The sequence below is a fragment of the Oreochromis niloticus genome, linkage group LG5 (assembly GCF_001858045.2).
Source record: "Oreochromis niloticus isolate F11D_XX linkage group LG5, O_niloticus_UMD_NMBU, whole genome shotgun sequence".
Classification (NCBI taxonomy): Eukaryota; Metazoa; Chordata; class Actinopteri; order Cichliformes; family Cichlidae; genus Oreochromis; species Oreochromis niloticus.
In genome coordinates this window covers 3051744-3063846 of record NC_031970.2, presented here as the reverse complement: position 1 = coordinate 3063846, position 12103 = coordinate 3051744, and the positions used below count along the sequence as shown (strand labels likewise).

Genomic DNA, 12103 nt, shown 5'->3' with positions numbered 1-12103 from the left:
CGAATAGTAAGATGTTCTGGCTTTGCGGAGGGCTTTCTTATAAAGCAGCAAACTATTTCTCCAGGCTAAATGATGATCCTCTAAATTTGTGACACGCCATTTCCTCTCCAGCTTACGAGTTATCTGCTTTAGGCTACGTGTTTGAGAATTATACCACGGAGTCAGGTACTTTGGATTTGAGGCCTTAGTTTTCACAGGAGCTACAGTATCCAGAGTCGTACGTAGTGAGGAGGTAAAATTATTAACAAGATAATCGACCTCTGTTGGGGTAGCGTTCAGATAGCTGCTCTGCTCTATGTTGGTACAGGGCATTGAAGATGATAACAGTGGGTGGATTATATTCTTAAACTTAGTTACAGCACTTTCAGAAAGACATCTACTGTGATAAAGTCTACTCTCCACTGCTGTGTAATCAATTATTGTAAATGTAAATGTTATCAGGAAATGATCAGACAGCAGAGGGTTTTCAGGAAACACTGTTAAATGTTCAGTTTCTATGCCATATGTTAAAACAAGATCTAGAGTGTGCTATGCCATCATTAGAAGGCATAGCACATTTTTCATTGTTATGCAGACGATACCCAGCTTTATCTACAAAGACAGATGATCACACCAATTAACTGTAGAAATAGCTTAAATACATAAAGACCTGGATGGCCTCTAATTTACTGCTACTAAATTCAGATAAAACTGAGTTTATTTGACCTCCAGTAATGCTGTGAGAAATCCTAGAGTCATTTTCAACTAGAATGTGTCCTTCAATACACATATTAAACTAATATTTAGGATTGTTTCTTTTCATTTGTGTAACATCTCTAAAATTTAAAAACATCTTGTCTCAGAGTGATGCTGAAAAATCAGTGTATGCTTTTATTACTTTCATGCTGTCTTAAGAATAATGGTTAAAAGTAGCTAACCTATAAAAATGAGTTTTAAGCAGCTGTTTCAAACAAACGACAGATTGAGCCGACCTGAAGGAGCTACGGTCTCAAAGCGTAATCACCTCTGGGAGAAGATCGGAGAGACTGAATGCTAGAATAAGACAGCAAATTTGCTGTAGAGACAGCGCCTGGCCATGCAGTACTTTATAGGTTATTGATCAAATTTTAAAATGAATTCTGAATTAAACTGGAAGCCAGTGAAGGTCAGTGAAACCATGAGGATCAGATGATGCTATGAGGTTTTCAAGATATGATGGGGGCCTATCAGGGATTTAACAGAGAGCCAATGAAGAGAGGAAATTTGATCTGTTAGTTAGTTCCTTTCATACTGTAGATTATGGTATCTTTGTCTCTTTTTATCCTCTAAAACTCTGCTTTCTTCAGCTTCCTCGGGGCTCCATTCTTGGCCCAATCCTTTTTTTTCAGACGATTCTCTATTTCACTTTCTGCTAAAATGCCATTTTGCTTAAGAATTTTTTTCTTTTCTTTGTTTTTGTGGCCATGTAGCTCCATAGTGCTCACATATTTCACTATCAAGCAAAAGATCCCCGGTTTGAGTGTAAGAAAAAAATAAATCTCTTGGTGTTTGTGTCAGGAAGTCCATCTGGTGTAAATATCTGCCAGTGGGAAGGCGTTGTGACATATCCAGCTTTAATATAAAGTTATAAATAAATGAAACAACGCTGCAGACCCATTAAAGGTTGAAAAGCCCAACTCACTCTGTTATTGTTACCAAAGAAAATTAAAAACTGAGTTCTTGCTAAATGTCCAGTGTCCTGCTGTTCTGATTGTAGTGAAGTAGATTTTGGGTTGGGATGTTACATGATGTCCCTAAACGCACCACTGACATCCACACCTTTCAGCCGACAATTACCTGGCTATAAGAAACAGCTGCGCTTCACTACTGGGAGAAGGCATTTGGCAGTCTTGGCAATCTAAGGTGGCTGCAGCACTAGGCAGTTGAGCTCCACATATCTCTTAGGGAAAGCTACTCAGTTGCCCTTAGAGAGTGGTAAGTGCGACTTTTGTTTATTATACTGTGGCATAGTAGGGTGGACTTTTGACTACTGTTTTCCTCTTTTGTTGCAGGTGTATATTATACTGCTGCTGTCTTGTCAGATGCCGTTTTGTTTGTTATGCACTACTTTTATAAAGTATAGTGATTTGGGATGTGGTTTTATGTAGATCTTTTATTGATTGTTTAATGTTTTATCTTTTCCTTTATTGCTTTAGTGGAGGTGCGGCCGCTTGTTTAGAGGCTAGGCACGTGAGGTGGAATCCCCTCCCCGATGCATGCGAGTGTACACACCGGGCATAGGCAGATTGCACCATTTAGAGTTTAGTGTGAGTGAGGTTTGCTGTGAAATCACACGGGTGAGTAATTGGTGGCACCCTTGGGCACTCCTCCCTGTAGGTTGCCTCCTCAAGTGGCCGGTCTCCACCATTTTGTTTAGTTGCTGCTTTTTAATATATTGTGCTTGTTTTAGGGTAGCATTGTGGCAGGGAGTATGTTGTTTTAATTATTGTTTGGTAATAAAGGGTTTTAATTTATTTTACTCTCTTACCCCTGCTACCCTAGGTGCCTTTTTAATCTTTTAGTTATGTTTTAGTAGTTTTTCTTAATAAACTTTGCATTATAAACTCCCTTTGTCTCACCTCTGCCTTTAAATAACGAGTCTGTGGGCTTTGGTAGCCAATACAATCTTCTCATTGGCTAGAGAAATCTTTCCTGGGGTTGTAGCGCCCTCCCCCAGGTGGCGTTGTCACTACTTTAGTAACCGTCCCCGGTTATATCTTATTTCCGCGACACCACAATCTGGCGTTGTCGACAGGATATTTTCAGGCAGAGATCTGTTGCATGTTGTTTTGTTTTTTTGGGGGTTAAATCTGTTTGGTTATTGTAGTGCAGCGGCAAGACAGCAGCAGTGGCAGCGTCGGGACGGACTTCTGGTTTTTATAAAGTGATATTTAAATACTCTGGTTTATTATGGAGGAAGAGCTCACACAGTTACGAGACTTGGTAGCTCAGCTGCAAGCAGAAAATCGGCGGATGCAGCAAGAGCGAGGATCGGAGCAACCTGGCACCAGTGCTGCTGCTACAGGTTCATCCACCAATGGGCATTCTGCTGTTTCAGCTCCCGCGACTGAGAGACTGATTTATATTCCTCGGGAGAGGAAGTGCCCATGGTTCAACGGTAAGACTGGTATAGGTATTGCCGAATGGGTGGAAGAGGTGCAGGCCTGTTTGAGGGTACGACATCTTTCACCAGCCGACCAAGCCCTTTTCATCTATGATCATCTAGAAGGCGAGCCCAGAGAAGAGATTAAATATCGGCTTCCAGAGGAGAAAGACGATCCCGAAAAGATTTTGACTATTTTACAGGAACTGTATGGCTGTACTAAGTCATATGTTTCTCTGCAGGAAGAGTTCTTTTCAAGACGACAGCAGGAGGGAGAAACATTGCAAGAGTTTTCGCATGCTCTTATGTGCCTCATGGACAGAGTTGCGAAACAGTCCCCTCATGTTCTGCTGAACAAAGATGTGTTGCTTAGAGACCAATTTGTTGAAAATGTGCTTGATTGTTTCTTACGTAGAGAATTAAAACAGTATGTCCGCAGCCACCCTACTGCCACCTTGATGGATGTTCGTCATGAGGCTATATTATGGGAGCGTGGAGGTATGCCAGGGGGCGGGAGGGATAGAAGTTACTCGGTTCCCCCGGCGCTAGGCTTCCAACACACTGTCCAGGAGGTCCCTTTTAGAGGTAGTCCGGCAGGTATTGCACCCTATGCCTCTGAAATACGGGAGTTAAAAGAGATTCTTAAAAGTCAGCAAGAGCAGTTGAATCAGCTCGCAAAGAGTCTTGCTGCTTTGAATAGTGCTTCCACACCATATCCTGCCTCACGTAATAAGGCTGTCATTTGCAGACGGTGCCAGAAGGTTGGGCATTTTGCCAGGGAGTGCCCTGGTGAGCCCACAGTCATGCCTGTGCAGTCAGCTGGTACAGCAACGCAAGCCAGTTTGAGTAATGTCGTTTGTTCTTCCATGCAGGAAAACTTCCACCCCCTGAACCATTGAGCCGAGATTCAGGTGGGGGCATCCTAGGCTCAGAGTTTGTATTACCTGACCCGTTGCCGCAGGTTACTGGTGGGAAACCAGTAACTGGTAGGAAACCAGTAACCCCCGCTGTCAAAACCATCACTTCACCCCTCTCTGGGTACGCATTGTCTGACCTTCGTATGTTGCAGGAGACTGACCCCGTGATCCGGGAGTTTCTGCCCTTTTGGAGGCGGAGGCGGGGCCCTGACGCTAAGGAGCGTGGTCGCACTTCAAGGCTGGCCCTCGGGTTGGTCAGGCAATGGAGTAGGCTAGTGGGGCGGAATGGGGTGTTATATCGGAAGGTCTGTCATCCAAGGAGAGGAGAGACACTGCAGGTATTGCTGCCAAAGTCCCTTCAGGGTCAAGTTTTGCAACATGTGTGCCAGGAGCATGGTCATCAGGGTGTTCGGAGCACGGTAGATGTGGTTTCTCAATGGTGCTACTGGGTAGGGATGTATAGAGACGTCCAACGGTGGTGCCAGGAGTGTGAGCGATGCCAGTCGGCTCAAGATGCACCAACCCAACCGAAGCAAATCCCTGTAGCTGATTGGCGTAAGAAGCGCCACGACCAGCAAGCTAAGGATGCTCCCCTGCGAGAAGGTCAGTTGGTCTATCTGAAGAAAGTTGGACTCGGAGGTTGTGATAAAAGTAAGGGTGCTATGAGTTCATTGGCGTATAAAGTGCTAAAGGCCCCTCACCAAAATGGGTCCATGTATACTACTGCCCCTGTAGAAGAACCGATGCACGGTGGCGAGTGGTTTTTATTGGTCTCTGAACCTATTCCAGCCCCAAGCAGTTGCCAACAAAGACCAGAGACTCCTAGCCCTCGTAGGTCAGATGAGCTAGAACCCTCAACGTCCTCCGCGAGGTCGGCCTGCCCTGACCAGCTGCCAGTTATGGCTGGTGTTCATAACGATATAGCCCCTTTACGCAGGACTAATCGTGGTAATGCTGGGATGCACCCAAATCCGCACCATTTGCCCCAGGCAGCAGGAAGTAGAGCAATAGAGGCCGTGAACTCACAGGCACCTGTGCCTACTACAGTTACCCTGTTTAGACCTTGGCAGTGAGTGTCAATCGTCGGGACGACGATTCAAATCTCGGGGGTAGATTGTAGTGAAGTAGATTTTGGGTTGGGATGTTACATGATGTCCCTAAACGCACCACTGACATCCACACCTTTCAGCCGACAATTACCTGGCTATAAGAAACAGCTGCGCTTCACTACTGGGAGAAGGCATTTGGCAGTCTTGGCAATCTAAGGTGGCTGCAGCACTAGGCAGTTGAGCTCCACATATCTCTTAGGGAAAGCTACTCAGTTGCCCTTAGAGAGTGGTAAGTGCGACTTTTGTTTATTATACTGTGGCATAGTAGGGTGGACTTTTGACTACTGTTTTCCTCTTTTGTTGCAGGTGTATATTATACTGCTGCTGTCTTGTCAGATGCCGTTTTGTTTGTTATGCACTACTTTTATAAAGTATAGTGATTTGGGATGTGGTTTTATGTAGATCTTTTATTGATTGTTTAATGTTTTATCTTTTCCTTTATTGCTTTAGTGGAGGTGCGGCCGCTTGTTCAGAGGCTAGGCACGTGAGGTGGAATCCCCTCCCCGATGCATGCGAGTGTACACACCGGGCATAGGCAGATTGCACCCTTTAGAGTTTAGTGTGAGTGAGGTTTGCTGTGAAATCACACGGGTGAGTAATTGGTGGCACCCTTGGGCACTCCTCCCTGTAGGTTGCCTCCTCAAGTGGCCGGTCTCCACCATTTTGTTTAGTTGCTGCTTTTTACGGTTACTAAAGTAGTGACAACGCCACCTGGGGGAGGGCGCTACATTATGTTCTGTTCTCTGTGCTACCGACATGTTACTGAGGAGGCAAACAGAGCCCTTTCTGTGGGAACTGAAGGGAGTACGAGCTCATTTCATTGTACTCCTAAAACCAAAGAATGCCTCTGTTTCAAATTGTTCCACTCGTGTTTTCATTGGAAACAAATGCCTGTATTTTGTTTGGTTAAAAGTCAAGAGGTCATATTCAGTAGGAATCAATAACAGAGTGTTTCGAAACTGAGAGAAGGGGATCCAACATTTCTGAAAAGGAGAACGAGGACTCATCAGCATTTTAATAAGAAGGAAAGAAGAGTGGCTATAAGTGCTGATGAGCAGCACATGTCTGCTTTGAAAGTTTGTGGCGCCAAGACAAAGTCTGCAAATGTGATTAAATATCCAAAGACGCAATACTGTGTACTTCTTAACTTAATTCTGAGTGGATGAGTGAATTCACACAGACTGATATGGTGCACTGTGAATATCTGTATGATGTGCACATGTAATGGTGATCAGGGCAAGCTTGGATTTCTGGTTTTGTTGCAATTATTACACCACAGAAATGAAAAGGACAACAGACAACATTTCTGCCATTCGTTGAAGGATGCATCACCAAATGGTGGGCTCACGCGATACCTTAACCATAGAAACATTTAGTAACTTTGTATCTCTTTGAGTTTTCAGTGACTCGAGATTGCCCACCTGTGCCAGGACGCCTGTCTGCACATAATTTCAGCATTCAGGTAGATGAGGTTTGTTTTTTGTAATCACCTCTCAGTACGGTTAGCACAATGGATGATCCAGAGCAATCAAAACAGTTGTAAATGTGTTTACAGGCTTTTTTGGAGTAGTACCAGAGTCAGCTTGTAATCAGTATTAGTCAGCTTGTGGTCACTTTACTTTTCTTTATTTTGTTAATTTTATTTCAATGGATATTTTATTGTCTATTTCATTCATGTTTTACTATTTATATTATTTATTTTTAACTTTTATCATTGTCTTTGGAAAGTACTTTGGTCAACGATGTTGTTTTTAAAGTGATCTGTAAATAAAGTTGGATTGCTTTATGTCTGCAGTAAAGGTCAACATTTTAAAATGGGAGTCTATGCTGGAGCCTCAAGTGGAAAAAAGAGGGACTGCGGCCTTTTCTACAGCATAGCTTGTTATCAGACATCTGGAGTACATTTATGAGAAACTGATTATTTACATCCCTTTCAATCCTATCCAGAATAAGTGGAAGCATTTATTTTGGTAGACACAGGTTTGTGTTTCCAATATTTTGTAAGTCCTTCATAATGCTATGAATCTTTCCTTGGTTTTCTTTTTTAACAGGGATTAATGGTTTCCTAAAAGCTCAAACTCTGTCTTACAAAAAGGAAGCACTGAAATTGTTTAAGGTAACTCTAATTTCACTGCATTTCTCTGTAACTTGGTTATGTGGGTTTTGTGGGTGTTTATCAGACCAGATTTTAAATCTTGTTTTATTTTCCTGGTTAAAATGTCTTGATGCATGCAGTAGATTCTGTTCATCTGGACGAAGCATTTTCAGTCACTCATCTGTCATGGTACTGGGTCTGACCCAGTGTTTATTGTTTATGGGTTTATTTCTGGATTATTGTCATTCATGGTTTTCATTTTGTGTTCATTTATTTTTGCCTTCCCCGTGTTCCTCGTCTAGTCAGTCTTGTCTCCATGTTGCCTCCGTCTCCACAGTCAGAGTCAATCTCTACGTCTTTGTGAATGTCTCTGGTTTGCTGTTTTAGTTTGATAGTCCTTGTTCTGTGTGCAGTGTGTCTAGTTTTGCTTCCACTTGTCTCATTATTTCTGATTAGTCCCAGCTGTATTTCCCTCGCTACTCCCTTGTGTATTTGAGCGCTGTGTTTTCCTTTGCCCTTTGTCGCGTCGTACCACATCATGTGCTGTAAGTCTCGCTGTGTTTCTGGTTTCTATTTTAGTTGCGCACTTCTAGTTTCCTTGTGTTTTGTTCTTTGTTTCTTACTCAGGGTTTTGTTTTGTTTTGTGTGAGTTTATTTTTATGGAAGATTTTTTCCCAGTGAATAAATGTACCATTCTAAATGTACCTTTTCGTGTTTGAGTCCTGCATTTGGGTCCACTTCCTGCCTGCCACAGCCACACCTGACATCATGCAAGTGACTTCTTCAGTCTCATCAGAATCAGAGGAGCACTGATCAATGACTATGGATCGGTTGAGGATCAAAGCCAGAAACTTTGAGATGTTATTGGTGACCAAGTTGATCATACAGACCGTTGGTCTTGAAGGTAAATCCTGTTCATGTATCTTTGGTAAGCCGTACAGACTTGGTGTAGCTCCCCCTGGGTGTAGTCTGTGGTGTGAGGTCTGGTCAGTAGCATTGTCCTGTTCTAACTGTATCGCCCTCTTCCTGTAACCACTACTTGGGTACTCATGGCCATTGATCAATTGGTCATGGCAATTTCCACATAGTGATCATGAAACTGACCTCACGGCCGGTTGTTAGTCGGTGGTGCTAGTGTCAGTCAATATGCAAATGTCCTGTTATAAGGTCGAGGAAACCTGCAGTCATCTGAGACTGAAGAAGTCACTTGGATGAGTGACAAAATGTTTCTCCTTTCTGGGTTTTCCTGGTTAAGTCAATAAATAAAATGGCAGTATTCCTTTGTTATTTGCTTTCTCTGTATTCTCCTCCTGCCTCTTTCTTCTTTATCTCTCTCCCTCATCTGTCTGCTGTGTCTTCACCCGGCGAGTCGCCTCTCGCCTGTTCTTCTTCTCTTGGCCTCTGGCTGAAAGAGCTTCTTTCTCATGCAGCTGCTGCCTCCAGTAAACACCTCGAGGCTCCTGTAGCTCCATCACCTCTGAACAAAGACAGCAGTTATGTGTTGGCCGGGCTTTTATGTAACCTGGCAGCAGGTTAGAGAGAAGGCCTCTTCATCGAAACATCACAGGTTCAATCTTCGAGGACGTCAGCATGCTCTCTGACTGACACACCAAACACGTGAATGCTCCCTTCATGCCACAAGCAACATGAAGCAATTTAAAAATGAAGAAATAAATAAAAGTGGCCAGAGATTTCTGACTTCACAATCCTCTTTTTCTTTCAGCTAGTCAGCAGATCATCTGCTGACTAATTTCCTGCTAAACTATTGGCTTTCAATGATTTTGTACACAAAGCACACCAAAGCTCCAAAGTTGTGTATCGTGTATCCTCTAAAGAACCTGAGATGTCATCAGCTCTTCTTTTGATTGCTTTTTATTAGAAAGCACGTTTTATGGTACACATGCTGCGTCTGGGCCGAGCATTCAACCGCAAAGATCCATCCACCCAGCAGTCTAAGCAGAGACACCCAGACTTCCCTCTCCCCAGTCCCCCTCCTGCAGTTCTTCATTGGGGAGTATAAATGGCTGCCTGGTGTTTTGGTGCATACACAGAGGCCGTTTATCAATGCCCAAGTACGCGAGTACGTACTCGCGTTCTCGGTGAGTACATACTCGCCGAGAACGCACGGGAGTACGTACCCGCCGAGAACGCGAGCACGGACTCGCGATATGTACAATTGGAACACCTGCGTACGTGATGATGTCACAGGTCCGGAGTTTTTACTGCCGTCCCCTCCTAATTTAACTGTGAGTAACATGTTATGAAGCTTAACTTTAATCACAGCCAAACCGGTTTACTCAGGAACAAATAAAACACTGAAATAAACCAAACATTAACATTTAGAAGTGATCTAAGTGACTTATATATCATTTTTAACCTCAGTAGTGAAACCTCTATTAATAAAAATAGTGTACATGTACATACGTGTACATACCTTAATAAAAACAAGCAGGTGAGATGTTAGAACGCTTTTATTTCTATTCTAGTGGACACTCAATACTATAGACAGCTGCTGGGGTTTCTTTAACCTGAGTAGTGAGAAGTCCGCGAGCGGGGGGGGTTGAAAACGATGTGCCGGGAGTCCGCTGTTGAGTTTTGGACGAAATGCATTCTGGGATATATAGCTGTCCCAAGTCCACACCGATGCATGCTCAATAAAACGGGCGGAGCGAGAACACATCCGGGACTTTTTCGCGTTCTCGGCTTGATGCGTACTTCGAATTGGAACAGTACTTGGTCTCCGACTGATGACGTATCACGAGTACACGAGAACGCAAGTATGCACAAGTACGCATATTGATAAACGCCCAGAGTCTTATAATCCACGAGCTATATTGTCAGTGCAACTGTCTCCTGGTGAAGTCTAGTGAGTCGATGAGAAGCCAGAAAAAGTGTGACTGAAAAATAAAAACTATGCTGATGCAATCACAGAGCCTCACTCTGATGCTTATGGTCACCTGATGTGATGGCTGCAGTTACAGCCACACTTAGTGATAATATCTCCTAAACATCAGTGCTACAGTAGAATTATAAATAACAATACATTTATATTTTTCTTTCTTTAAATAAAGGATTTAATTTACACGGTAATAAAGAATTGGTTTTGGTTTAGATTAATTTATTTAAATCCTTCTTTGTTTTCTGAGTTACCTCAGAAGCAGCGGCTCCCAGATCCGAGACCTGCAAACTGGGTCATACCACAACTCTGGATCATGGAGGGGGGTAGGTGGGTGGATGGAATTTGTTATGTTACTTTCAGTTAGGTTTTGTGTGTTATTGTGGCGGACCACCAGGTGGCTCCACTCACACCCAAGTTGAAAGGAAGTGCTGGGGTGGAGATTTTGGCGCTTACTGTATGTGAAGTTTGTGAGAGTCAGTTAATAAAGTTGGAGTGAGACACTGAGACCTTTCCTGTCGTTATTACATACCTCCACATTGGTGACCCCTGTGGCGAACATGCTAAGGCTCGAAGACGAAGCCAGCTCCGGCCTGGAAGCATCGGCTGCCGCCGGACTTCCACCTCCGCCGATGGCTGCGTTTGCTGTGGCGCTTAAATTGCCGGATTTTTGGCTTCACGACCCTCCTTCATGGTTCGTGCACGTAGAAGCTCAGTTTGCTCTTCGTGGAGTTTCAGCCGACGATACTAAATACCACCATGTGGTGGCCTCACTTGACCCGCTGTCAACCCGCCGCGTGATGACTCTCCTCCGGGACCCCCCAGCCCAAGGCAAGTACACCGCCCTCAAGGTGCTGCTGCTGTGGCGTTACTCCCTCTCTGATGCTGAGCGAGCCAAGAAACTCCTTTCCCTCGCGGGCTTGGGCGACGGCACAGCTCTCGAGCTCATGGAGAGCATGCTGTCCTTACTGGGCGCGGATGACGGAGGATTCCTCTTCACCCACCTCTTTCTCCGACAGCTGCCGGCTCCAGTGCGCGCTGGCCTTGCCAATTCCCCGCTATTGGCCACGAAAGATTACCGCTCCCTTGCGGAAGAGGCGGATTGCATCCTCCTGGCTACCAGAAGTTTCGGCGTCCAGGCGATTGTCCCGGATTCACCAGCCGTTTCCCCCGCCCCCTCACCGATGCTCCAGGGGCCCTCCGACTCGTCCACGGTGGCTGGAATCGCTGCACGGCGGCACCACGGAAAAGGGCTTTGTTTTTATCACCAGCGTTTTGGAGCGAAGGCACGGCGCTGTCTCCCGCCTTGCAGTTTCCAGACCCAGGGAAACGGGCATGCCAGCGCTCTGTAGCAGCCGCGACCGCTGGCAACAAGGAACGGCTGCTGTTCATAGAGGACTCACGCTCGGGGAGGCGTTTCCTGTGGACTCCGGCTCACAGAAGAGCCTTCTTCCCCCGGCTGGCTCGGACAGGCTAGCTGAGGGCTGCGGGCCATTGCTAACTGCGGCTAATGGCTCCCCCATCAAAACCTTCGGTGAAAGGTTGGTGACTGTTTGCTTTCATGACCGTGACTTTCAGTGGAACTTTGTTGTTGCTGCTAGCTCTGTGCCTATAATAGGCGCTGATTTTCTTTGTGCTCACGGACTGCTGGTTGATGTTGCTAACAGACGTTTAATTGATGCTGTGTCATTTTCCTCATTACCCTGTTTGACTCGGGGTGCCCAGCCCGTGGTGCATGCTAACTCAGTAGATTCGGGTGACGCTTTTCAGTGTTTGCTTTCTGAGTTTCCCTCACTCACTGTCCCCACTTTCTCGAGCACTGTGACGAAGCACGGGGTGGAGCATTACATAACTACAGTAGGGCCCCCGGTGTTTGCGTGCGCGCGCAAACCCTGCCAAACTGGCTGTCGCTCGGGAAGAGTTTGCCACCATGGAGCGCCTGGGCATCGTGCAGCGTTCGAATAG

General features: G+C 45.2%; 1 protein-coding gene across 4 annotated transcripts; it reads left to right on the top strand.

Moving 5' to 3' along the window:
- The first annotated feature begins 1729 nt into the window (after positions 1–1729).
- LOC112846817 (uncharacterized) lies at positions 1730–5819 on the top strand. Of its 4 annotated transcripts, none has more exons than XM_025906978.1 (3): positions 1730–1953; positions 2031–5376; positions 5454–5819. In XM_025906978.1, the coding sequence occupies exon 2, from the start codon at positions 2929–2931 to the stop codon at positions 4018–4020; it is 1092 nt and encodes a 363-aa protein (XP_025762763.1). In that variant the 5' UTR covers positions 1730–1953; positions 2031–2928; the 3' UTR covers positions 4021–5376; positions 5454–5819. The 4 variants fall into 4 exon arrangements, with proteins under 4 accessions (XP_025762763.1, XP_025762765.1, XP_025762764.1 ...); XM_025906980.1 differs by having other exon boundaries at positions 1730–3136; positions 3364–5376; XM_025906979.1 differs by having other exon boundaries at positions 1730–5376; positions 5598–5819.
- The last annotated feature ends 6284 nt before the right edge of the window (positions 5820–12103 follow it).

What these genes read in the sequence shown, in the direction of transcription:
- LOC112846817 (XM_025906978.1), top strand. Translation starts at nt 2,929, where the DNA reads ATGGAGGAAGAGCTCACACAGTTACGAGACTTGGTAGCTCAGCTGCAA.